At 39.3% G+C, this 27,544-nt stretch overlaps 1 protein-coding gene across 12 annotated transcripts in view; it reads right to left on the bottom strand.

Moving 5' to 3' along the window:
- Window positions 1-27,544, bottom strand: part of PFKFB4 (6-phosphofructo-2-kinase/fructose-2,6-biphosphatase 4) — an 85,543-nt gene that overhangs the window by 32,465 nt on the left and 25,534 nt on the right. For all 12 annotated transcript variants that reach the window (XM_056805272.1, XM_056805275.1, XM_056805276.1 and 9 more), the window contains 3 exons: window positions 18,763-18,879; window positions 17,027-17,123; window positions 1,154-1,220 (listed from right to left, as the gene is read on the bottom strand). In XM_056805272.1, the coding sequence (XP_056661250.1) occupies window positions 1,154-1,220; window positions 17,027-17,123; window positions 18,763-18,879 (281 nt within the window). The remainder of the gene's footprint in view (window positions 1-1,153; window positions 1,221-17,026; window positions 17,124-18,762; window positions 18,880-27,544) is intronic.

The raw sequence follows: 27,544 nt of genomic DNA, 5'->3' as shown, positions 1-27,544 counted from the left end.
GGCTGACAAATAAAGGGCTGGGATAAGTCCTGGAGAAGTCTTAAATTTTTCAAATCTAGGGAGACGTGGTCTATGCCCAGGGTGACTTTGTGAATCCTGAGGTTGGGGCAGATCTGTCTAAACGGTCAATCTCCCAGGGCCATGCTTGGGAATTTCTACACCAACTTTTAGATGAGGCATCCTTGACCATTTTTGTGTCAAGGATTCCTTTGACAGTCTAATGAAATCTATGAACCCCTTCTCAGAATATTTTTAAATGCAAATGATCAAATCCATAGGACAATAAAGGAACCAATTATACTGAAAAAGTCATCAAAATATCAGAAAATCAAGTTCACAAATCCCGAGTTAAGAACCTTTGCTCTGAAACACATAAAATAATGATGATAGGACTTTTCATATATTATCTCACCTGATCATCACAACAACCCTGTGATACAGGTACTAGTATTATATCCACTTTATAGAGGAGGAAACGGATTGAATGGGTTAGGGACTCGCCCAATAGTAAGTGTCTAAGGCAGGATTAGAATCTAGGTCAAGTCCTGCATTCTGTTCACTACACCAAGGAGAATAGCACCAATCAACTAACCAGTCACCTGAGTCAGAAACCATTAAAGCTTTTTATCCTATAAGATGTTAGAACAGCTTCCTCAGACTCTGAGGGAAAAAAGGTCCTAACAAAATTCCATCATTGGTTGGAATCCAAACTCTCAATCTTTAGAACTATAAGTATATACTATTTCCCTAAGATTTTTCCCCTCCATAACTCAGAAGCCGGAAAGCAGCTTTCATAGGGAAAGTCTCACTTCCCACAGGGCTTTTGGGATTTGGCAGCCTCAGAGAAAGGAAAAACAGATGAATTCCTCATTTGAGATTGTCAGGCTAGTAAACTGCTTCCCTCCCTCATTTCCTCTCCTTTTTCTTTCCCAGGCAGAGAAGGTTTGGCGCCTGATCTGCCTCTTTCCTTGGGTGATTGGTTCCATCATGCATGGAGAGAGACAGGAACATGGGAAGTTTGGCCTCAAGGATTACTTGAGCATCAAAAGCCAACATATACCCTACACAATCATGCTTTTTACACAAAGGCATTCAACTGTCCCCTGGCAGGCAAGGAAAGGGACAGTGACCCTCGGAAAGGTGTTACACTCACCGCTACATGCCCATCTTCATCACTGAGGAAGTGCCTGACATCTCGGAGGGCTGCCTCTGCACACTGTCTGGAAAAGAAAAAATACCCATGAATACTTTGTTTGAATCTACATTAAAGGGGAAAAACCCTGCACTGTCAAAAATGATTTCTTCAATCACTTAAACATTAATTAAGGCAAATTAGTAGATTTCACTGGAAATTCCTCTGACAAGAACAGATCTGCACATATACAAAATAAAAGTAATTAACCAACCAATCTGAAAAGTTCTCTATAGTCATGTAAAAAATGATCTCACTATTATTTAGAGAAATTCAAATTAAAACAACTCTGAGGCACCACCTCATAACTATTAGATTATATATTATGATAGAAAAGGAAAATGATAAAACCTGAAAGGGATATGGGATACGAATGCATTGTTGGGGGAGTTGTAAACTGACTGAATCATTCAGGAGAGCAATTTGGACCTATGTTCATACCCTTTGACCCATTAATACCATTACTAGGTTTGTAATCTGAAGAGATTAAAAAAAAAAAGAGGAGTGAGGAAGGACCTATATGTACAAAAATATTTAAAGTAGCTCTTTTTAAGGGGGCAAAGATTTGGAAAGTTGGGGATACCCATAGATTGGGGAATGGCTAAGTTATAGTATATAACTGTAATGGAATACTATTATGCTCTAAGAAATGACAAGCAGGAGGAGCTTAGAAAAACCTGGAAAGACTTATACAAACTGAAGCCCAGTGAAATAAGCAGAACCAGGAGAACATTCTATACAGTGACATGATAGAAATAGTTTACAATAAACCACTATGAATAAGGGTTCAGCATTATGAGTATAATTCTTAGCAATACAATAGTCTAAAACTATTCCAAGGGGCTTTTGATAAAAAATGCCATCTATTTCCATAGAAAAAGAAGTGAGTCTAAATCCAGACCAAAGCAAAATTTTTTTCACTTTCCTAAGTTTTTTTCTATTCATTTCCTTCCACAAAAGGATTAATATGGATAAATGTTTTACATGATTGCACATTTAAAATATATGAGACTGCTTACCATCTCAAAGAGGAGTGAATGGTAGCAAGGGAGGGAGGGAGAGAATTCAAGAGTCAATATTTCTTGAAAAACGGAAAATGTTTTTACATGTAATTGGGGGCTTCTACAAGGCAGGCTTCAGCAATATATGAACCAAGAATTACCAGAAACGTAGACTAGTTTTTGAAGAGGCAGAGGAACTAGAGGTCAGACTGTCAATATTTGCTGGATTATGGAGAAAGCAAGGGAGTGCCAGATGAACATTTACTACACTAAAGGCTCTGATTGTGTGCATCACAACAAAATGTGGCAAGACCTCAAAGAGGTAGGAGTATCAGATTTCATCTTATTTGTCTCCTGAGGAACCTGTATGCAGTTCAAGAAGAAAAAGTTAGAACCAAACATGGAACTGGTTGATTTAAGATTGCTAAAGGAGTCTGATAAGGTTGTATAAGGTCACTTTATTTATTTAACGTACATGCAGAGTACATCGTAAGAAATGCCAGGATCCCAAATCAAAAGCTGGAATTAAGGTTGCCAAGAGAAATATCAATAATCTCAGACATGGAAATAATACCACTCTGAAAGCAAAAAAGCCTTTTGATGAGAGTGAAAGAAGAGAGTGTAAAAGTTAGGTTGTAGCTTAATATTAAAAAAAAACCCAACAACAAGATCATGGCAACTGGTCCTATCACTTCCTGATGAAAAGAGGAAGAAGAAAATGGAAGTTGTATCAGATTTAATATTCTTGAGCTCAAATAACTCTGTAGATAGTGACTACGACCATGAAAATTCTTGAAAAGAAAGCTATAGCAAATCTAGACAGCATACTAAAAAGGGTTAGGGCATCACCTTGCTAACAAAAGGTCCATCTAGTCAGCAGTGTTTTTCCCAGTAGCAATGTATGGTTGTGAGAGTAGGACTATCTGGAAAGCCAAGTGCCACAGAACTGAAACTTTTGAATTGTGGTTTTAGAGACTTTTGAGAGACCCTTGGACAGCAAGGAGATTAAATCAATTAATCCTTAAAGAAATTCAGACTATTTACTGGAAGAACAAATATCAAAGCTAAAGTTTATATACTTGGATCACATGAGAAGCTAGAACCCAATAGAAAAGATCCCAATGGTGGGAAGACTGAAGGCAAAAGGAAATGGAGAAAGTGATTTTTTGTTTTTGAAAGGTTATATTATTAATTTATTTTTTTGAAAATTTTATTTACTTAGTCAATTTAGAATATTATTCTTTGGTTATAAGAATCATATTCTTTCCCTCCCCTTCCCCACCCCTCCCTGTAGCCGATGCACAATTCCACTGGGCTTTACATGTGTCCTTGATCAGAACCTATTTCCATGTTATTGATGTTTGCACTAGGATGGTCATCATAAGCGATTTTTTCCCCCCAAAACCCTTACCTTCCATCTTGGAATCAATACTGTGTATTGGTTTCAAGGCAGAAGAGTGGTAAGGGCTAGGCAATGGGGGTCAAGTGACTTGCCCAGGGTCACACAGCTGGGAAGTGTCTGAGGCCAGATTTGAACCTAGGACCTCCCGTCTCTAGGTCCGGCTCTCAATCCACTGAGTCACTCAGCTGCCCCCATCATAAGCAATTTTTAAAAAAATGTTAAATCAATTTTATTGTTTCACTGGTACAAAATCATGATACTTGTGTAATGCATTTCCCCCTAAACTTACAATAATGAAGGTTATACATAAACTATATAGATCACAATTTCTTGATTTTTATACAATTTAGAACAAAATTTTCTTGATAAATATGGCCAGAGACAAGCAGGCCCCTAATGGATAACCAAAAATGCAAAATATAAACTTCTGGTTTTAACCATGGTGCTTTTAAACTCTCAAACATGCATTAATATACACTAGTTTTAGGGGGAATATTACACATAGCCTTATCTTGCATTTAAAGAAAAGTTCAAGCTGAATTCAATATACAATATCCCTCCCATCCCCAAATCAAATCTCTTGGAAAAATCAAGAAGGACTATAGCACACAAAGACAGACAGTGCTAGCTACCACTTCCTGGTTAGTACTCCCTAGGACTGAATAAAATTTTAGAAGCAACAACAAACAGAGAAGAGAAACCGAAAAAGAAAAGATTAGTAGCTAAAAGTAGAGCCTTGAAGATCAGAGGAATTAAAAAAAAATCAATCATGCTACTTCTGGTGATCAGATAGACATTTGATGATCCAACTTGAATACCTATGAAGTGAATTAATTTGCTAAGATACTGGAGGTGCTGAATAAAATATATCACAGATAAGAGAAAGATTACCTAACTTGTCATTTCTGAAAGGCACAACCTATGGGGAGAAAATAATCTAGCATAATAAAAAAACATACTGTATGTAAGTGGAAAGAAGTACAGTGTGCCTGTCTTTCTTCTCTTTAAAGGACAAGATCTTATAAATTGGTCCCTCAGACTCTGGTGATTCCCTCCTCAAACACAAATGCTCCAGGGTAACATAAGCTTGAATGGACTTAGGGAGATAACGGAAGATATAAGGGCCTGATGTGTGAGGGTCACAAAGAATTGGACATACCTGAATGACAACAACAATACCTTTTGGGGAGTAAATAGGGGATGAGGCACTAGCTGGTCAGAATAATGATTAGGAAAGGTCAGGAGGTGGCCACTTGGCCAGTGTTTTGAAGGAAAAGAAAGATTCTAAGACACAGAAGTAAGGAAGAAAAATAAATTTTAGGCTTAGGGGACAGTCAGTACAAAGGTGGGATATGATGGTATGTGGTGGATGGAGAAAAGAAAAAGCAAAAATAAATGAATGTGATAAAGAAAAAAAGGTATCAATGATTTTTTTTCGCTTGAAAGAAAAAAAGAATTAGGTCACCTTGTGGGTCATCTTGCTTGTTACCTATACATTGTAAACTTGGACTGTGCTTTATTGTTGGGTCTTTTTTGATGGGGTGGCTAAATGGTAAATGAAAAGAGTGCTGGGCCTGGAATCATGCTCAAATCTGTCAAATGAGTTGAAGAAGGAAATGGCGAACCACTTTAGTATCTTTGTGAAGAAAAACCCCAAAGAGGATCATGAAAAGTTGGATATGACTAACAATAACTGAATAAAAACTTTTACATCTTGCCCTTTTACAGAAGTTGTTTTTGTGGACCAATCTAGTTCGTGCAGTAAATACAACCAGGAAGTAACAGGACCTACAGGACATCCCAGAAAGGACTAGGAAGTGCTAAGTTCTGAAACAGGAACTATCATTGAGAAATACTGACTACCAGGTTAAGATCTGTCACAATGGCTGATCTTACCCCATTTGTTATAAAGCTCGCTGTAAGATCAAATATTCATTTATGAGGAAGGCTGTCATCTGTCATGAGAAAAGGTAGAAAGGAAAAACTATGGGGGAGACTGAGAAGGAATATGGAAAAATAAGAACCAAAGAAATCTGATTTTAGTCAATCAGTACCAGCTCCAATGATCAAAATATCCCCAGAGAGAAGAAGCTTAGTGGAAATTCCCTTCAACATTCAAACACCTTTGCACTACTTCTGTTTGCCAAGCATTCTGATTTTGCAATTTGGTGTCCAAAGGGGACCTACCCACCAGTGGGGAGTGCCTTATAGCAGAATCCTGCAACTGGTTCTCCTACTGGGAGTATTGTCTATTGGAAATAAACAAATCTGGCTCAAAAATAAGACAAGGGTAGAGACTCATTTCTAGAACATCTAACAGATTGCTTTCTTCTGCATCTATTGAGATAATAAATAATGAGAATCCTGTTAGTTTGGTTATTGATATGGCCAGATATACTGATAGTTTTCCTAATATTAAAACAGCCCTTCATTTTTGGTATAAACCCCACTCAGCTGTAGTGAATGATCCTTGTGATATACTGCAATAGTCTCCTTGCCAGTATTTTAGTTAACATTTTTGCATCTATACTCATTAATGAAATTGGCTGTTTTTGCTCTTCCTGGTTTAGGTAACAGTATTATATTCGTGTCATAAAAATAATTTGGTAGGACTCTTTCTTTGCCTATTTTCCCAAATAATGTATATAGTACTAGAATTAATTGTTCTTTAAATGTTTGATAGAATTCATTTGTGAATCCATCTGGCCTTGGGGATTTTTTCTTAGGGAGCTCATTGATGGTTTGTTCAATTTCTTTTTCTGAGATGGGATTGTTTTAAGTATTCTATTTGCTTTATTGTCAATCTGGAAAATTTATATTTTTATAAATATTCATCCATTTCACTTAGATTGTCAGATTTATTGGCATATAGTTGGGCAAAATAGCTCCTAATGATTGCTTTAATTCCCTCTTTGTTGGTACTAAATTCATCCTTTTCATTTTTAATACTGGTTATTTGATTTTCTTTACTCTTTTCAGAAAAATTGACCAATGTTCTATTTTATTTGTTGTTGTTTTTTTTTAATAAAATCAACTCCTACTCTGATTTACTTATAGTTCAATGGTTCTCTTACTTTAAATTTTATTAATTTCTAAGATTTCCAATTTGGTCTTTAACTAGGGATTTAAAAAAAATTTTTAGTTGTATGCCTAATTTATTGATTTGCTTTTTCTCTGTTATTGATGTAAGCATTTAGAGTTAAAATGTCCTTTAAACACTACTTTGGCTATATCCCATAAATTTTGATATCCTGTCTCCTCACTGTCATTCTCTGAAATCAGTGATTGTTTCTATTTGTTCTTTCACTCAACCCTTTTATAAAATTAGATTACTTAGTTTCCAATTAATTTTTTTTTGTCTTTTCATGGACCCTTACTGATTATAATGTTTATTCTATTATGATTTGAAAAGGATGCATTTAGTATTTCTGCATTTAAGCTTTTATACTCTAATACGAGGTCAATTTTTGTGTACATACCATGAACTGCTGAAAAGAAAGTATATTCCTTTCTATTATCATTTAGTTTTCTCCAGAGAACTATTAAATTTAACTTTTCTAAAATTTCATTAATTTCTTTCATTTCTTGTTTTTTTATTTTTTTGGTTTGATTTATCTAGATATGAGAGGGAAAAAGCTGAGGTTCCCTAATACTATAGTTTTACTGTCTATTTCGTGAAGTTCATTTAATTTCTCTTTTAAAATTTCTAGGCTATACCAACTGATATATATATATGTTAGTATTGATATTTACTTCATTGTTTATGGTACCTTTTATCACCATGTAATTTCCTTCCTTATCTCCTTTATTAGATCTATCTTTTGTTTAGCTTTTTTTATTTTTGATAGTAGAAGATGCAGTCTTTATTCATCCTCATGAAAAAGGCAACACCATCCTAATGTCAATGCCCAATGCAGAGATGCTGAAATAAACATTTTATAGATTCCTGATGTAAGACTCCCATCCCCTCTGTCTGATACCCATGTCTGGGGGATGAACTTATAATCTACGTGTGAAAATCTGCCCAATTAGAAAACAAGTTCCACAGCATGAGCTTCCATCAGAGAGGGGGAGGTTATGGAGAGATTTTGCTTTAGCTTCTTGTTTGAGATTGTTTGCTACTCCTGCCTTTTTTATTTTTCCAGTGGAAGCATAATAGATTCTGCTTCATTCCCTTATTTTTACTCTGTGTGTCTACTTGCCTCAAATGTGTTTCTTGTAAACACTGTATCACAGAATTCTGCTTTTTAATCCACTCTGCTATCTACTTACATTTTATGGATTAATTCATCTCATCACATTCAGTTATGATTACCAACTGTATTCCCCTTCATCTTATTTCCCCTTTTCATCCTGTTCTTTCTTTCTCCTTTCACTGTCCCTCCTCACAAATGTTTTCCCCTTCCTTCTATTACCTCTCACCCCTATCTTATTCCCCTCCTACTTCTCTGTGGTGTAAGATAAGATTCTATCCCCAAATAAGTGCGGTTCTTATTCCTCTCTGAGCCAATTCCTATGAGAGTAAGGTTTAAGCATTGCAAATCATCACCATCATCCTCCCCTCCACTGTAAAATTTTTTTCACACCTCTTTAAATGAGATAATTTACCTCATTCTATCTCTCCTTTCTCTTTTCTCTCAGTGCAATCCTCTTTTTCACCATTTTATTTTGCAAATCATGTCATCCTAATTAGCTTTCTCCTGACCCTCTAAGTATACTTCTTCTAACTGTTCTAATACTGATAAAAATTTTAAGTTACAAATATTATGTTTCCATGTAAGATTATAATTTGACCTTATTGAATCCCTTAAATTTTTTCTTTCTTATTTACATTTTTATACTTCTCAAGTTTTGTATTTAAATATCAAAATTTCTGTTTGTTTGGCTTTTTCATCAGGAATGCTTGAAATTTTTTTCTTTTATTAAATGATTATTTCCCCCTCCTGAAAGAATATATTTAGTTTTGCTGGGAAGGTGATTCTGGGTTGTAAATCTAGTTCCTTTGATTTCTGGAATATCACATTCCAAGTCTTTTGATCTTTAATGTAGAAGCTGCTAAATCCTATGTAATCCTGATTGTGGCTCCATGATATCTGAATTGTTTCTTTATGGATATTTGCAGCACTTTCTCTTTGGCTTGGGAGCTCTTGAATTTGGCTAAAATATTCCTAGGTCATTTAGGGATTTATTTCAGGTGAACAATGGATTCTAACAATTTCTTTTTTTTTTAATAATATTTTATTTGATCATTTCCAAGCATTATTCATTAAAGACAGAGATCATTTTCTTTTCTTCCCCCCATCCCCCATAGCCGAAGCATGAGTCCACTGGGTGTCACATGTGTTCTTGATTCGAATCCATTTCTATGTTGTCAATATTTGCATTAGAGTTTCGTTTAGTCTCTCCTCTGTCATGTCCCCTCAACTGCTGTAGTCAGGCAGTTGCTTTTCCTCCGTGTTTCCACTCCCATAGTTTATCCTTTGCTTATGCATAGTGTTTTTTCTCCTAGATGCCTTTAGATTGTTCTGGGCCATTACACTACCACCAATGGAGAAGTCCATTACATTCGATTATACCACAGTGTATTAGTCTCTGTGTACAATGTTCTCCTGGTTCTGCTCCTCTCCCTCTGCATCACTTCCTGGAGGTTGTTCCAGCCTCCATGGAATTCCTCTACTTTATTATTCCTTTTAGCACAATAGTATTCCATCACCAACATATACCACAATTTGCTCAGCCATTCCCCAATTGATGGGCATCCCCTTGCTTTTCAGTTTTTGGCCACCACAAAGAGCGCAGCTATGGGATTCTAACAATTTCTATTTTATTCTCTTGTTCAAGAATATCAGGGAAGTTTTCTTTGATAATTGCTTGTAATATGATGTCTAGGCTTTCTTTTTTTTTTTTAATCATGGCTTTGAGGTAATCCAATAATTCTTAAATTGTCTCTCCTGGATCTATTTTCCAGATCTGTTGCTTTTTAAAATGAGATATTTCATGTTTTATTCTATTTTTTCATGCTTTTGATTTTTTTAAATTGTTTCTAGATGTCTCACGAAGTCATTAGCTTCCACTTGCCCAATTCTAATTTTTAAGAAATGATTTTCTTTTGTGAACTTTTGAACCTCCTTTTCCTTTTGGTCAGGTTTTTTTTTATTTTAGCTTTTCCAGAGCCTAACTCTAATTCACATTTTTCTTTGAAGTTTTACATGTGGCTGCTTTCATCTGACTCTCTCCTCTTGTGTCTATGCCTTGCTCTACTTTGTCACCATAATAATTTTCATTCTTTTTTTCTTCTTGCTGCTATCCTCAGTTCTAGTTCTGGGTTTCTGCAAGTTTCAGTTCTTCCAAGGTAGAATGATGCTCTGAGGGTGGGAACTCTGAAAGTCGTTTTCCACTATTGATTCAGTCTCTCCCTGGAATTGCTGATGGCTTGTAGGGCTCAGAACACTGTGAGAAACCTTGTGCTAGGGCTCAGGGCCTACCCTCTGGCTTGGGAAAGAGCTCCAGAACTCAACTCTGGGCTCACACAGGTCAAGACATAGACTGTCTTATATTAGGATTCAGGTTCTCATTGCAGATTTGGCCAAGGGCTTGGAACTGCAAGGGGTGACATAGGGCACTCTGCTGTGGGCTTAAGCAGGGTCTCAGGGTTTTGGAGTTGGCTTGGGCCCAAGTTCTGAACCTGGAACAGATGTGTGTGTGTCTTCCTGTTGGCTTGTGCCAGTACTCCTCTCTGTGGGCTATGAGGCCCTGCTGTGGGCTGTGCTCTCTTCTTGCCTCAGTGAACCAGACCCTTTCTGCCTACCTTCCAAGTTGTTCTCTGCAGAAAAACTGCTTCTCTGTTCCCTTGTTGATTTGGTTACTCCAGGATTCATTTTGAAGTGTTATTTTATGGTTGGTTAGAGAGGGTTCTCACAGCAGATTGAGTTTTCTTTGCTTCTACTTCCTATCCTGACTTCACCAACAAATTGCTTTCTTCACAATAAGTCCATTAGTTCTACCTATGTGGCTCAGGGTGTTCAAGTGACTTGTTTATAAACATATAACTCATAAAATGTGGCCAGCACTCAGTCTTCCAATCTCAACGTCAGTGCTCAGTTCTACTAACTCATACTTTGGAGGAGAAGTTTGTAGGCATTAGTTCCCCACAGCCTGATCACCTTTGAGTGAGTGGATGGTGAAAATCAACATTTTTGAACTTGGAGATCTGGATAGCAGATTCTGCCCCAAAATGATCTATCTTCCTCAGAATCCACCTCAACTCTGTCCTGGGGGGTTCACTGCTCTGGGAGTCAAGGCTAAGCAGCTGCCTGACCTGTGTCTCCAGACCATCCCTACTGTGATAGCATAAGCATCGACTAAATGCCCAAGTTGCTTATTAAGTAAAAGTTTAACTGAAGTGCTTTTGTATGTAATTTTATCGAGTTCAGCCAGTTATCCTATTTGCTTAAGGTCTTTAAAATGAGAATTTGTTGCCTTCTAGACCAGAGGCCTCCAATTTTTTTTTTGTTTGACCACTCTCAATATGCCTTTATTTACTGATCTATAAAACTGAGTACATTATAAGATTTAAACACAAAAAGAGAAACCTTTAAAAATAAAATAACATTTGATCCTGGGGAGCCAATGGAGTCAACTGGGTAGATGGGTGATATGGTCAGACTTATGCTTTAGGAAAGTCACTTTTGCAGCTGTGTGGAAAACAGGCAGGACAGGGGAACCTCTGAAGGGAGGGAGACCAAGTAAGAGCCCATATAGACCCTACAGTTTTGGTGGTGCCATTCGAGGGCAGTGTGGGAAGTGTGGGAAATGGGGTGGGATAGGAGGGGGTGGGAGTAGGAGGAAGATAGTATATGAAATCTCTGAGCTGTAGCAACTTCTTTGTTCCTGCTTCTCTGGTACAACTCACTCTGGAGATGAGGGGATGAGCATGTTGAAGGTGAGGGATGTGGGAATTTCATCAAATTTCATTTTGACATTGTGAGAGGCCAGGAGGGCTAACCTCTGGCTCAGAAGAGAGGAGGATGGGAACTTATCTAAGAAGGAAGAAGTGAAGCAGAGGAGTATTTGAGGTCAAGGGTAGATGATATTATATTGGAGACAAGTCCCATGATTAGCCACCCCAAGGCAGGTGGGGTGAGATCAGACCTGTTACTCTCAGAGTGTGACCCAATACCCCTCCAACTCAGGCTCTTCCCCCACAGGGACACGGACCATCATTTTGGGGACTGCTGTTCTGGACAACACTTCCATTGTCAATGTTAAATAATTTTCATCTTTATCATTTTGCCTGGCTATTTGTTACTAACTAAAGTTAAATTACTATTAAACAATGATTACATTGTTATTAGGAAAAAGTCCATTTTGGCCTGGATGAATTATGTTTTTACAATTTGAACTTCATGTTCTTGCCTCTGTACTCACTAGAGATACAGCATGAAAGTGTTTGTTGGGTACTTTAATTGGTCTTGGAATGTCACATATGCCTCAAAAAACATGTTTTATCTTAGGACAGTGACCTGTCTTTTAAAAGACCAAAAGACTTGCCTCCTTGTAGTTTTGTTCCCAAAGTTATCTTGATTTCTTTAATCTTAATGGAGCATTTAATTCTGGTAAAACTGGCCTTTTAAGTTTTGAAAAACAGGGTGTCTCTAGGAGCTTAAAATTTCCTCCACTTCCACTTTAAGAATACATATTAGGATTAATAGCATGTAAAAGGCATATTATGCCTTCATTTTTTCATTGTGATTTTGCTTTTTATTTATTATTGGTTGCTTTTTATTGTTTTTATTGCATCAGCCTGGGCTTACCTCTGGTTTCCATGACTTTTATTAATGTAGCTTCCATTTTCCAGACTGTAATCTTCCTTTTACTCTAGCTCAGACATAAGTGAGCAAGTGCTTTATTCTTGGTGATATATATATTTTTGGCCATGCAGAAATTTGTTTTGCTTGACTGGACATATTTATTATGAGGGTTTTATTTTTATTTCTTTCATTTGAGGGGGGGGGTAAAGTGAGAGGGATAGAGAATAAGTGTTTGTTAATTGAAAAAATAAAATAAAATTTAAAAAATCTTAGGCATTGACCGTGCAGGGTGTGTTTCTGCAGAATAAGGGGGTCAAGAAGTCTACCTCCTGCCATCTAAACCAGACAAGATGACCTCCCCCCACCTTTGCTTCAATTTGCATATCTCCAAGCAAATGTATACTTTACAGTTCCTTCTTTTCTGGTGATTAAGGACTAGTTCAGTGGCCATTTGCTCAGTTCTCAGGGGTATTTCTACCCAAACCCTCTGGTGTTCTGAGACATTTATTTGTTGTCTCCCTGTCTTTCATGGAGCCACATTTTAATCCCATTGACACTCATCACTGCTGAAGATGAGACCTGATCTTAAACAACTTGTGAAATTTTCTTGATAGCCACTAAGAATCAGCACTTTAAAATCAGATTCTAGTTTCTGCTTGGCTAATGCTACTCTGATTTCCAGTTTTTCTCTGTAAAATGGGAAAAAACAACTCTTGGCTGCACACACAAACACAGATATAACATCAAGCACACAAGTGTGCAAACTGAGGAGAGAGGAAATGACAGCACTTTTGGCTCTTCTGAGAAAGGAAGCAAATACACTCAAGATATTCACATCTTATTCTGCTTTTCTTCAAAGAACAGCTGGTTTTCCGTTCTTTCAATTTATCTGTGCTAAAGGGTTGTCTTATCAGGAAAGACTATGTTCTCTTAGAACTGGAAGGAATGGATCCTGAAGTCAATAAGTCGATTCAACAAGTATTTATGAAGTATTTCTTTGGGATACAAATAAATACTTGAAAAATAGTCTCTGTTCTCAAAGAGCCATAATGGCAGAGACACCATGCAAACTACGTACAAACTACTTGCGTACAGGGTAAATTGGCGATCACCTCAGAGGGAAGGCTCTAAGATTGAGGAGGTCTTTGGAAAAGGCAGGCATTTAACTGAGATATAAAAGCAGTCTAGAAAGCCAAGAGACGGAGTTGAGCAGGAAGAGTCCCAGTCATGGAGACAGGCAGTGCAAGTACCCTGACAATGATTTGGCTTGGCTCTGACAAACATTTCTCTAACCTAAAGACTAGGTCACCCTTGTCAAGAAAAACACAAGGTCTTGTGTGTCTACCCGCCAATGTCCCTATCTCACTCATATCTCAACCAGAAGTCATGGGTGAGCCAAAAAAGTTTTGCCCTGAGATATCTTAGGAGTGAAGCAGATAAACACAAAGCTTGCCTTTCAGACAAAGCACTTTGGGAGTATTAAGGCTGAGAATACAGCGCAGGGCATTCTTATATAACAAATTGTGCTGATTTGATCACTCGGTAACTTTAAGAAAGCAAAAAACAGTCACAAAGGGGGCAGCTGGGTAGCTCAGTGGATTGAGAGCCAGGTCTAGAGTTGGGAGGTCCTAGGTTCAAATCTGACCTCAGACACTCCCCAGCTGTGTGACCCTGGGCAAGTTACTTAACCCCCATTGCCTAGCCCTTACCACTCTTCTGCCTCGGAACCAATACTCAGTATTGACTCCAAGACGGAAGGTAAGGGTTTAAAACAAAAACAAAAACAAACAAAAAAAACAGTCACAAAATCAGGAATAAAAGTATCAAAGTAAATAAAATCCAAAGGGAACTCAAAAGCAGAGGATGTCTATGTTAGCATACATATATAATGCACATATTTTTAGCTGTAAACAATGTGGAGGTTGTGGTTTAGCACATAATTTTTTATGCATTTACTTAAGTGTTTTTTGTCGGTGGTGGTGGTGGTGTGGTTATTAAGTATATGATAAAAAAAAAGAAGGTGGGTGTAAGAGGAAGCATCAGGAAACAAGTGTAGAAATGGAGACACACATGCCTGACAGAGCTCTGAGCACACGTAGGACAGAGGGATGAAGTGTTCAGGCAATATCACTGCCTGCATCCATACTGGTGAATAGCAAGTTGGCCCATTCTCGCTAGGTTCTTGGGGTCACATGTAGGAGGATATCAAAGAGAGTAGCTGGGTGGGATTCTGGCGTCCTGGGCAACAGCTCTGTCTTCTGAGTCCCCTTTGTCCCCACCATGATTCCAGACGCTGGCCCTCTTGGAAAGTCAACCAGAAATTCTTAACTTGTCTGTGTTCCCCCAAATGCATGTGTGTGGTCCGTGGGCAATTGATATGTCCTTTTGGAGCCCAGACAGAAACTGTATGCTATGATAGGAGCAACATCTCCCTAACGTAGCTTCTTTCCTCTTAGCTTTAACACGAGGAGGCTTCATCCAAAAGAAGACAAAGCTTCTCTAAGACTTGACTGGCCCCAACTTCCCTGATGCAACTTCCTGGTCGCCTGAGCACATAATTAGTCCTAGTGATGTGGAATCGTGGCATCGCAGACTTGGCAGGTGCCCAAGACCAGGCAAAGCACCGTGCTCAGAGGGCCAGCTGACAAGCATTTCCATAGGGAGATGAAGGGCACCTCATGAATGGAAAAGCTAGGTGCTACTCTACCCTGGTTGTATGTCCTTGCTGAGGTAGGTAAAAGTAAACTGACTTTTGTAGGTGTTCAATGACTTACGAGTGCCTCATTTTATCCCCAAATTGAACCTGACCTGATAGCCCCTCTAAAATAAAGATTTATCAATGACACATGTAAAACCCAGTGGAATTGCATGTTGGCTATCGGAGGGGGTTGGGAGGAGGGGAGGGAAAGAACATGAATCATGGAACCATGGAAAAATATTCTTAATCAATAAAATTAAATTTAAAAAAACCCTATAAAATAAAATAAAATAAATTAAAGATTTATGCACTTATTTAGTCAAACCATCAGGTGATTTCCCAAATCAATTCAGCTCACTCTCCTTCTCTCGTTCAATTTTGGACTTAGCTCACTGTTCACAAAGAATGGAAATGGAAGGCCATATGACCCTACCCTGAAGAATGGTTGCCCTGTTTCCCAGACTCTCTTGGCTACTCTCTTCTATACTCTCCTGCACATTATCCTTATGAACCTCTAAAAAGATGGGCCAGTTTGATATTTACCAAGACTGAGAGACCAACTCTATGAGCTAACCATCCCACCACCAATCACTTCATCCATTTGGCTTTCCTTATGTAAATAATGAAATCAAATGACTTTAAATGACTTTGGCTTTCATTTAGGAGGCTCTGTAATGTGGTATAATCAGTAACTTCATCTGTAAAGAGAAGCATCTGGAGAACTTCATTATAGAAAGACTTCTTAACCTTTTTCTATATCATGCTATGACAATTTTTTGCAGACTGGTGAGACTGATAAAATCATTCTCAAAATGAAGCTTTTAAATTAAATACAAAAAATTACAAGGGAAAGCAATTATATTGACGTTGTTATCAAAATCTTTTTTTAAAAAACAAGTTCATGTAATGAATGCTTGATATATATAGGGGATTCCTTTTTCACTGTGATAAAGGTGAGCCTGTAAGGTAGCATTTTTGCTATCAGAAATAATAAGCACAGTAGAACCTTGAATTCTCTATGCATTTCAGCCAACTGTGTGATAATAAAAGATGGGAGCTGGGGCACCTGGGTGGATCAGTGAATAAAGCCAGCCCTGGAGACAGGAGGTCCTGGATGCAGATCTGACCTCAAATACTTCTTAGCTGCCTGACCCTGGGCAAGTCACTTAAACTCCATTGCTTAGCCCTTGCTGTTCTTCTGCCTTGGAAGTGATACTTAGTATTAATTCTAAGAGACAAGGTAAGAGTTTTTTAAGAAAGAAAAAGAAAAATGGAAAGCTAAGGTCACTTCCAACCCTAAAACTATGTTCCTATGGCTTGAAAAACCTCAGTTGGGGGTGGGAATGATGCCTTCCATCCTGGTCAGGTCCTTTTGTGGTAGATGGTGGTAAAAATAGCTTCTTGCCTAACCCTTACCGCTCTTCTGCCTTGGAAATGATACTTGGTATTAATTCTAAGACAGAAGGTTTTTTTTTTTAATGTGGGATATTAGGAAATATTTTTGGTGAAAGCCTGCCCGTTCCCTTTTCAAATCTTCACTGAGGCTGCCCTATCTAATCAGGAAGATTATTTTCATAAAAATATTAATGATGCTGAGCTTCTCAGATTTTCAATAACAAGATTCTTCAGTTGGTGATGCTCTGTAGCTATGTCATGTGATACCATGGTCTTCAAAGAATTAAAAGTCACACAAGATCAACAAATGAGCAGACTGACAACTTATTGATGAACAACAGCCCAGAAATGAAGAACTGGAGGAAGAAATGATGGATTGGTCATGCAACAAGAGCAAGACAACAGGACTCTTTCCCCTTAATTAACACCAAATCAAAGGTGAATTTTAGGAATCTTCCTAGCAAGCCTAGCCCTCACTCCTCTTTCTTGATCCTCCACTAGGGGAGAAAAAAAAAGCCTTTAACTTACTTTCTGATTTTCAAGCCTTCTTCATTGTCTGGAAGAAAGAACTCAAAAGATCTATATGTCTTCACCAAGTCTCGACGATACTGGCCAACATTAAATTCTGAAATGAAAAAGAAAGTCTCAAAACAGTAGGGCAAAACAAACAAACAAACACAAAAACCCAAACAAAATAAAACAGTAGGGCAAGTGGGAGTTCTCAGAAGCCCTTTGACTGACCACCTCACCCCGCTGTATAGGCCTTAGCCCCTCTTCCAAGGCAGGGTCAGGGTTGCCTCCTCCAGGATGTCCTCCCTGGCTCACTGAAGGTATCTGTAAGGACCACAGGCTCTTGAGTGTAATGAGCAAATCATAGCTCCGCTCAGGGCCATGGGGCAGGGGCACCTGTTTCAGTTCCTGACCAGTTTACCCTAAATCAGCAAAGACATTTTTCCATGACACAGAACCATGCAGGTCTGACCCTTACACCAGGGGCCAGGATGTGTGTATTCCAAATTTCATACTCTGCCCCCCACCCCTGGCCCAGCACCCTTCAGTGTTCTCAACTCTAGGATCCCCCAAGGCAACTTATGATTCAGAGTCAAAGCCCTTAGGCTTGAAACATTTCCCAAGGAACAATGATGCCTCCCAACCCTTCTGAACACCAAGACCAAGAAGATGCCTAGACTTGTCTAGACCTAGAGGGTAAATCCAGGTCATGGTATTCCCACCATCCAAGAAGTCTTCCCTTGGACCCAGAGTGTCAAGTGTGAAGACCCCCTCTCCCAATGCCTCTCTGCAGGATTCTGCATGGAGCATAGGGGAAAGAGCAGGCAGGGCACTTTGTCAGTATGTCTGATACTATGTTATGGTGGACAGGTGGATTAGCCATTAGAGTTACAAGCCTAGTTTGTAAATAATGACATAGCACAGGAATTTTAGTTCTGGCTTACAGCTTTGACTTCCAATACATTTATAAGAAAATTATTTTCCTGTTAAAATGGAAAGTTTCCACTAAAGTATTCCCCTTATGCCTCATCATGTTACAGAATTATAGGTTCCCAAAAGTGATGTGCATGCACTTATGAGAAAGAACACTATCCACATCCCAAGGAAGAACTGTGGGAGAAGAAACCCAGAAGAAAAACAACTGCTTGATCACATGGGTCAATGAGGATATGATTGGGGACGTAGACTCTAAATGATCACTCTAGTGCAAATAATATGGAATTATGTCTTGATCAATGACACATGTAAAACCCAGTGGAATTGCCAGTTGGCTATGGGAAGGGGGTGGGAAGAGGGGGAGGGAAAGAACATGATTCATATAACCATGGAAAAATACTCTAAATTAATTAATTAAATAAACTTAAATTCTTTAAAAAAAAAAAAGTGATGCCCATGGGCCAGACAACCTAAATATGAAGAAACTTATCAGATTTTGGCCTCTAAGCAATGAAGCAACTCGTCTGGGAAGTTTCCAGATTAGAATGGAGGAAGTAACTCTACTCATGAACCCATTCACCTTTCCTAGGCCCTTGATTTCAAGATGGTCCCAGGGAAGACTTGTAAGCTAATGTCTGAGTTTTCCTAACCTGAGCCTTGTGATGACCCAATCTCTGAGACTGCTAGCCCCCTAGCTGACAACTAAGCCTGTCAAGATTGTCTACATGGGGAACTGCTTCCTCTCAGAAGCACCAATAATGAGAGTCCAGCTCAGAGAGGGGAGAAGACACATTTAGTGAGGCTTCCCTGCTCCTTACCTCGGGTTGGGACACCAATCCAGTTTAAGTAGCGTGTCAGCTTCTTGGAGATATAGGTCTTTCCTCTAGCTGGCAGGCCCACCATGACGATCAGTGTGGGACAATTAGTGACACAGACTGAAAGAAAGACAGACACACAGACAGATGGTCAGTGTCTCTTCTTGCCGCAGGAAGGAAGCTTTGGGGTCACAGGCTGGAATAGCCTTAGTCTTCCACACTTAATGAAGGCCCTTCCTAGCATATCCCTGTGAATGTCCTCCTGGTGTATACACAGTAACATTTACATTTTGTCTTTCAATCCATTGTGCCCAGCATTATCTTATGCATAGAGCACCAGATAAAAGCTTACTGAATTGAAGGGCACTCAATACAGAGACCCTTTACACATCAGGGACATGCTGCTAGAGCAGGGCAGAGGGAGTGAGGCTCTGGCCAAGGGAAAAAGTGATGAAGGCACTGTAGGACTGGGCTTAGTCATGTTTCAGGACTTCTTGCTGACAAATAGCAGATAGGAGGAGGTTCCTCTGAGTCTTAACACTGAGGCCCCCACATACTCAACAGATTAAACTGAAAGAAGCAAATAATAGACAGGTGGAGAACCCAAGTGTCCCTTGGTCACCAAGATCTATTAAGGTTGGCTGGGCAAGAAAAGCCACTGTATCAGGGTGCCCTGCCTCATTGGCTTTTTCCAATCCTCCCCAATTGGCAACCCAGATCCCAACAGAGCAGTGGGCTGGGAAAAGCAACATGGCTGATCATACCCCTTGGATCCACTTGAAGTCATTAACCTTACTACTCTCTCTTCTTTCCCTCTCTAGCCTTGTGGATGCTGATGCTGGATGTTGCTATAATGTTGGATGAAGTGTCAGGGTGGCCTCCCCAACATGACTTACTTCCCCAAATCCCATTCAGTATGCCAAACTCTTGAGAGCTGACTCTAGAAGTCTTCTGTAATTCACTTTTCACCCTAAGCTCTTCAGTTCCCACTTATTCGGGTCTTTCTCCTGAGCCTTGAGCCAGGGGAAATTCCTCTCTGGGTCCAAGGAACGGAAACTAGGTATCCTCAAGGATTCTCCTTGCCTTTGGGGACTTTGAGGAAACATCTTTTCCAAAGAATTCCCTGCAGATAGGCACAGGCCAGGCTACCTCCCCAGCATAGGCCAGAGCCTCTTCTTCAGAAGTGTGGTAGAAGGCAAATAACATTGACCTAGAGCCCAGGAAATGTAGGTATCCATCTAGGCTTTGTCATGAACTCCCTAAGAAAAGGGGGGGAGGGGAGCAGAGGCCTTCCCAGGGCCTCAAGGTTTCTTTCTTTCTTTTTTGGTAACTTGCATGACTAGATAATGTCTGAAGTCCCTCAGGCTCTGATGAGAGATAAGCCATTAAGGCCCTTATGCTTCCCTTGGGTTCCCTCACTAGTTCCCTTGGCTGCTCTCCTAGCCAAGAGCAGCAGTTGCTCCATCCTTTTCTTTGGGTTTGGGGGTGGAGTGGAGGCACTAGGAGGGCCCCCTGGGCAGCAATTGCTCCATCATGGGTCAGGAAGAAGCACTTGCTCCACTAGAAGCAGAGCATAAACTACTCATAAGGTTTGCAAAAAAAAAAATGCCACAGGAGGCATGAACCAGGAGGAAGAAAAACAAGTTAAGCAATGAATGGCCTTCTGGGGCCAAATGGTGAAAGCCTGGAACTAAGGGGAGGGGATGAAGACTATTCTCCAAGCACAAAGACTACATTTCTGTCTCAGCTTTTCTGGAAGCAAAGAATGAACTCTTCCACCATTTCTCCAGTCCCCAACCAGTGAATTAACTACCTACTACCCTCTGCCCTCCCCCCACCCCCACCCCCAGCCCTCATCCATGAGGGATGTTCACAGAGCACTTCTCAGGCTGGTCAAGCAGTTTTAATACATTATTTCATGCAATCCTCCATAACACAGTAGAAAGAAGACTCAGTTTGGAATGGGAACCTGGATTGTAATTCTGACTTTTTTAATACTTAACAACCAGTGTGACCTTGGGCAAGCACAAGCTTTCTGAGCCCACCTTCATCTGTAAAATAAGGGAGTTGGCCTTGATGCCCTCTAGGATCTCTTGCCATTCCAAACTGATAAGCTTAGGAACTAAGCACTCCAGGGACCAGATCTGGATTTTGCCAGTGAGGAAATCATCAGATTTCAGATGATCCACAGAAATAGCCAGTCATTTATTTGCTCATGGAGAGTTGAGAAATGGGATTGCAGCTAGAAAGCTTGTTCATACCTTTCACTGGAAGACAAGCAAACAATGACGCCGAGAGGCTGTTAGACACATTCACACAATATAATTCAGACAAATATTGATTAAGCACTTTCTGGGCACAGAGAACTGTGCAGGGCACTGGAAGAGATTCAGAGTTTAGATAAGATAGTTCCTGTCCTTATGGCACTTAATGAGGGCAACTCTATCACACAATATTACACACATGGTGTATTACACAAAGCATGGTGTCATATGACATCTGAGGGGAAGGACTATTATGGATGGGGATAGATTCCTAGTCAGGAGAGTTCTTTTGGCAAGCTTTCAAATCTGGGTATGAATATCGAGGTAGTGAAGTGGTACCAAGATAGAGGGCTGGGCCTGAAGTTGGGAAGACTCAGCTCTGGGGGTTCAAATCTGGCCTCAGACACTTATTAGCTCTGTGACACTAGGCAAGTCATTCAACCCTGCTTGCTTCAGTTTCTTTCCTATTCTCCAATCCAGTATCTCAGCCAAGAAAACATGAAATGGGGTCACTGAGACAAACTGAAAAATGACAAGAAGGATATAACGAAGAGGCAGGAGAGAGGACATTTTAGGCAAAAGGAACAATGTGAGCAAAAGTACGGAAGTCTTTGACGATAAAAGGGAAATTAGGTGGGGGCAGCAGTCGTCCAGTTTGGTTAGGGTGTAGGATTAAGATAGAAGGCTGGAAGCTGGGAATGTCAGGCTAAGAATGTTCGGCTTTACCACACAATCTATAGGGAGAACAGTGAAGTTTTTTGAGCAAAGGACTGACATGGCCAGAACACTGCATGAGGAATATTAGTCTGGCAGCATGGGAAAGTCTGATGAGGGGAAGAAGAGTAGAAAAATAGAGAGCTGTAAGAAAGCTACTGCAACAGTTCTGGTAGGTGATAATGAGGACAACAACTCCAACTCCTTTCCTCCTCCTCCTCCTCCTCTTCCTAGTTAACATTTATATAGAAATTAGGTGCTAAGTGCTTTACATTATATCATTTGGTCTTCATAACAACCCTGAGGGTTATATGCTATAATTATTCCTGTTGTAAGATGAGGGAACTAAGAGGTTAAAAAGGACTTGTGCGAGATCACATAGTTAATGTTGGAAGTCACATTTGAACTCTTGGGTCTTCCTGATATCCTGGCAGCTGGATGTTGTAGTGGGCAGAGCCCTGGGCTTGGGATCAGGAAGACTCATCTACATGAGTTTGAATCATGCCCCAAACACTGTGTGACTCTGGGCAAGTCATTTAACCATTTGCCTCCGTTTCCTCATCTGTAAAATTATATGGAGAAGGAAATGGCCAACCACTCCAATATCTATGCCAAGAAAACCCCAAATGGGGTCATGAAGAGTCAGATACAACTGAAAGACAACTTCCTGACTCCAAGCTTGGTGCTCTGTCTACTAGGGTAGTGTCAATGAAAATAAAATGTAAGACAAGCTACAGAGGATGTTTTAGGCCTTGGAAGTTTGTCTGGTCATGAAAAGGGAGGGAGAGGAAAGTATTACTGGTAATACCAAGCCTTTCAACCAAGGAAGTTGGATAAATGGTAGTGCCACTGTCAGGAATAGTAAAGGGAGAAGTGACAGTTTTTAGAGCAAAGATAAGAAAAACCTGGTTTGGGATGTGTTGAATCTGAAATGGCAATATAGCCAGTGGAGATGTCTGCAGTTCTGGAGAAAACAGGATGTATGCATGTGAGAATTTTTAGTGAATAAGCCATGGGGATTAAAAGTATTGCCAAGGGAAAGAGTGTAGAGAAAGGAGAAAAGATAGCTAAGGACAGATGCTGGGGGAAGATATACATTAAAAGAATTTGGAAGAGACCTTAAGAGGCTACCAGTCAACTTCCTCATTTTAAAAGTGAAGAAATTGAGGGATAGTTTAAGTGACTTGCCCAGGGTCATACAGCTTGTAAAACGTCTAAAGAAAGATTTGAACTCAGGTCCTCCAGAGGCCAAACCATAGGGATGTTAAGATAAACTCCCACCCTATCCACCCCTCCCCATCTGAGCAATTCAGTAAACCTGATGTCATTATTCAAATCCCATTCTTGGTTCCTCCTCTTCCCACTCCCTTATTCAAATTCCTCTCAATTCAGCCCTCTTTTAACATCCTACTCTAGAGTTAACCATCCTTTGCAATGTGCTCTTTGGAATGCTTGGTCCATAGGTAACAAATTTGCTTTTATCTTAAACCTTTCTATTTCCTGCTCCTTCTATCATCTTTAAAAATTTTTGAAACGTTTATTTTCAGTTCCAAATGTTCTTCTTTTCTCCATCTTCTCCCTCATCCATTAAGAAGGCAAGAAAGGTAATAGCACATATATATATATATATATATATATATATATATATATATATATATATATATATATATATATATATATATCTTTCCATCTTGTTGAATTCATTGAAACCTGTTTCTCTGGCCAGCCTTTTCAGCACTGGTTGTACCTTTACTCATAGTTGACTCTCTGGACAGAGGTAGGGATGTCAGAATATTCTATGCTTCCCCCAAGCCACTTCCAGCTTCTTCTACCTCTATCACTCAGAATACTCTCCTCCTGGATTTCTGGTAGCTATTATCTACCAACCTCCAGGGAACTCTCTTCAATGAATTCAGTTCCTGGTTTACAAGTCTTTCTCCCCAACTCCTGCTCTAATCCTGGGGGTATTTATTTTTATTATTATTATTTTTTAAAACTCTTACCTTCCATCTTAGAATCAATACTGTGTATTGGCTCTGAGACAGAAAGTGGTAAGGACTAGGCAATAGGGGAAAAGTGACTTGGCCCAGGATTACACAGCTAGGAATTGTCTAGGGTCACATTTGAACCAAGGATCTCCTGTTGCCAGGTCTGACTCTCTATCTACTGGACCACCTAGTTGCCCTCAATCCTAGGGGACTTTAATATACATTATATTCCCAATTCTTTAGCTACCTAACTCATTTTCCATGACCTATTCCTCATCCCACCACAGCTACACACAGATGATTATAGCCTTGCTCTTGACATCAGCCACAAATGTTTCACTCCATGTTCATGAATTCTAAAATGACCTGATTTGATGACAATTGGTTTTCATTACACCTCTCCCTCTGCTTTGCAATCCCAAATCCTGTTCTTCATTCTCACCACAACCTCCAACCCCTAAATCCCTCAATTTCCCTCTCAGGTTATCAACTTTACACTTTGGCTATATTTTCTTCTCTTTTCCATCTAGATCTTTTGGTGAATCAGTTCAGCCCTACACCTTGCATTTTGATCTTTCCCTGCTAATAAGCCTCAGCCTGGGGTTACCTCAACATCTGCTGCCTTTGCTCCTACTCACATGCTGCTGAATGAAGCCAGAAAAACACAAATACAACTATGCTGACTAGGTCTACTAAAATTTTTATTACAAAATACCAACTGGGCCTTCATTACAGCAAGGCAATCCTTTTACATATCGCTGATTTACTATCCCACATATCATAGCACTTTTCCCAAATCTTTTTATTTTTCCTCAAACTTCCCATGGTTGTTCTTCACTGAGCACCTTTCCTTGCTTTGAGAACAAAAGCAAAAGCAAAACCCCAACAACTGAAGCCATTTGCCAATATCTGCCTTTTATTCTTTCCTTCTCATCTCACATCACTCAGATGCCTTCCCCAGCACTCCTGTCTGGGTGTCTCCTCTTTCACCCTTGTCTCATAGGAAATAGATAGCCTTTCTTGCCAAGGGCTAACCTCTCTACATGAATGAAGAATTCCATTTCATACCATCTTCTCGAGAATCTATCATCTTTACCCTCTAATTAATCTTCAGTGTCTCCCTATCTATTGGCTGCTTCTTACAAATATGTCTGTCCTAACCAATCTTGGCAGACCCTCATTTGACTCATCTATATTAACTTGCTGTCATCCTGTATCTCTTTATTGCAACTAAACTCTTTGAGAAGGCCATCTGCAACCAATGCTTTCTTCTTACTCTCTTCTCAGCCTTCTGCAGTATGGTTTCTGACCTTATCATTTAACTAAAACTACTCTTTCCAACATTACCAATGACCTCTCAGTTGTCAAATTTAATGATCATTCCCCAATCTTCAGTCTTTGACTAGATTACCCTCTTTTCTTTGATGTTCTCTTCTCTTTAGGTTTTCATCTCATTACCACCTGGTTCTCCTCCTACCTCTAAGACTGTTCCTTCTCAGTATTCTTTGCTGGGTCTTCATACATGAAGATTTGTGGTATTCCACAGGGCTCTGTCCAAGGTCCTCTTTTGTTCTCCCTTTCTACTATTTCACTTTCTAGTTTCATCAGTTATCATGAATTCAATTATCATTGCTATCCTCATGGTTTCTAGACTTACTTATCTAGCCCTTTTCTCTCCAGTCTTAAATCACCAGCTATCTATTAGATATCTCAAACTAGAGGTCCTGTAGACATTTTAAATCTAACATATCCACAACTGAACTAATCATCTTCTCCCTCCATACCTTCCTCTCTTCCTAATTTCCCTATTTTTTCCAAGGACCCTTCCATTCTCCCAGTTACCCAGACTTGTATCTTAGGTGTCATCTCTAACTCCTCACCCTCTCACCCCAGTCAATCTGCTGCTAAGTCCTGTCGATTCTGCCTTTGTATCCTCTCATTTACTCCCTCTCTAATAAACATCCCTTCTCTCCTTTGCCAATGACACCACTCTGTTACAGGACCTCATCTCCTCGTGCATATATTCTTGCAATAGGTTTCTAGTTACTCTCCTTACCTCAAATCTCACCATCACTTTCCACTCAGTCACCAAATTGATCTTCCTAAACACAACTTTGACTTTGTCACATTTCCCTTCCTTCTTTTTTGTAAGCTCCAATGGCTCCACATTACCTTCAGGATTAAATACAAAATCCTCTGTTTGGCTTTCAGAGTCTTTTATAACTGGTCCCTTCTTGCTTTTCAAGTCTTCTTACACCTTACTGTCCCCACCTCCTCTTTGATCTAGTGACACTAGTTTCCTTGCTATTCCTCAAACAAGACATTCCATCTCTAGACACTGAGCATATCCACTGACCATCTCTTTTACCTGGAATTCTCTCTCCTCATCTTCACTTTCTGGTTTCCCTGACTTCCTTTAAGTCCCAGCCAAAATCCTCCACCTTCTGCAAGAAACTTTTATTTATTCCCCCTTAATGTTAGCATTTTTCTTCTCTTGATTTATCTCCAATTTATCTTGTAAATACATGATATGTACATAGTTATTTATATATTATTCCCATCAGACTTTAAACCCCTCAAGCGCCCTTTCTTTGTATCCCCAGTGTTTAGCATCCCAGACAGAGAAAACAACCTAGTTTACATTGCCTGGCAAATAGTAGGCACTTATTAAATGCTTGACTAAGTCATTTTATACAGGTGGGAAAGAGCCAATAATAGAGGGAGTCTAAAAAAGATGATTTTAAAAGAAGAGTGACTGTTGAATCAAGACCCTAGAGAAGAAAATAGGGAATAGGATCAAGGTAAAGTTATTGACCTTAGAAGAAGAGATAGTTCATATGCTACTGGAAGGAAAGGAGAGGGAGAGGTTGTTGAAAATTTCAGAAATTCAGGAAAGAATCTAAGGGAATCCATGCTACAAAACCATAGAATCTTAGTAAAATGACCTCAAAAGCCACTTAGTTTGATACGTACCCAAAAAGAAACCCTCCTACAAAAAGTGCTCATGTTATTTTTGCTTGAAGACTTCCAGTGAGAAGGAACCCACCACCTCTTAAGATAGTACATGACATTTTTAATAGCCATAGTTGTTAGTAAGCTTCTCCATATATCAAGTTTCAATTTGCCTCTGTAACTTCTACCCATGGCTATTAGTTCTGACCTCAAGGGGCTAAATAGAAAAAAAAAAAACCTAATCCCTTTTCCACATGATAAATTTTTAAAAAAATAAATTTTTATTTATTTCATGAAATATTTCTCAATTACATGTAAAAAATTTCAAGATTCATTTTCTAAAAATTCTAAAAAAAATCTCTCTCATTCCTTTCCTACTCCTTGAGAAGGCAAGCAATATATAAATTACATGTGGGAAGACATGCAAAACATTTCCACATTAGTCATGTTATAAAATAAAACACAAACACAAGAAAAATAAATTTCTTAAAAAATATGCTTTAATATGCACTCAGAGTTCATCAATTCTCTCTCTCTGGAAAACAGATACCATGTTTTATTATGGGTCCTTGGAATTGTCTTGGATCACTGTCTTGATTAGAAAAGTCAAGTCTTTCACAGTTGATCATACTCATTGTACTGTTTACTTCATTTTGCAATAATAGTTCATGTAATTCTTCCCAGGTTTTCTGGGAAGTTTTCTTGAAACCATCCTGCTCATCATTTCTTAAAGCACAATTATATTCCATCACAACTTGTTCAGTCATTCCTCAATGGATGGATAGTCCCTTGGTTTCCAATTCTTTGCCACCAGAAAAATTGCTGCTATAAATACTTTTGTACAAATATGTTTTTCCTCCTCTTCTT

The sequence above is a fragment of the Monodelphis domestica genome, chromosome 7 (genome assembly GCF_027887165.1).
Source record: "Monodelphis domestica isolate mMonDom1 chromosome 7, mMonDom1.pri, whole genome shotgun sequence".
NCBI lineage: Eukaryota > Metazoa > Chordata > Mammalia > Didelphimorphia > Didelphidae > Monodelphis > Monodelphis domestica.
Note: the sequence above shows the minus strand (reverse complement) of the source record. Positions and strands in the feature narration are given on the sequence as shown.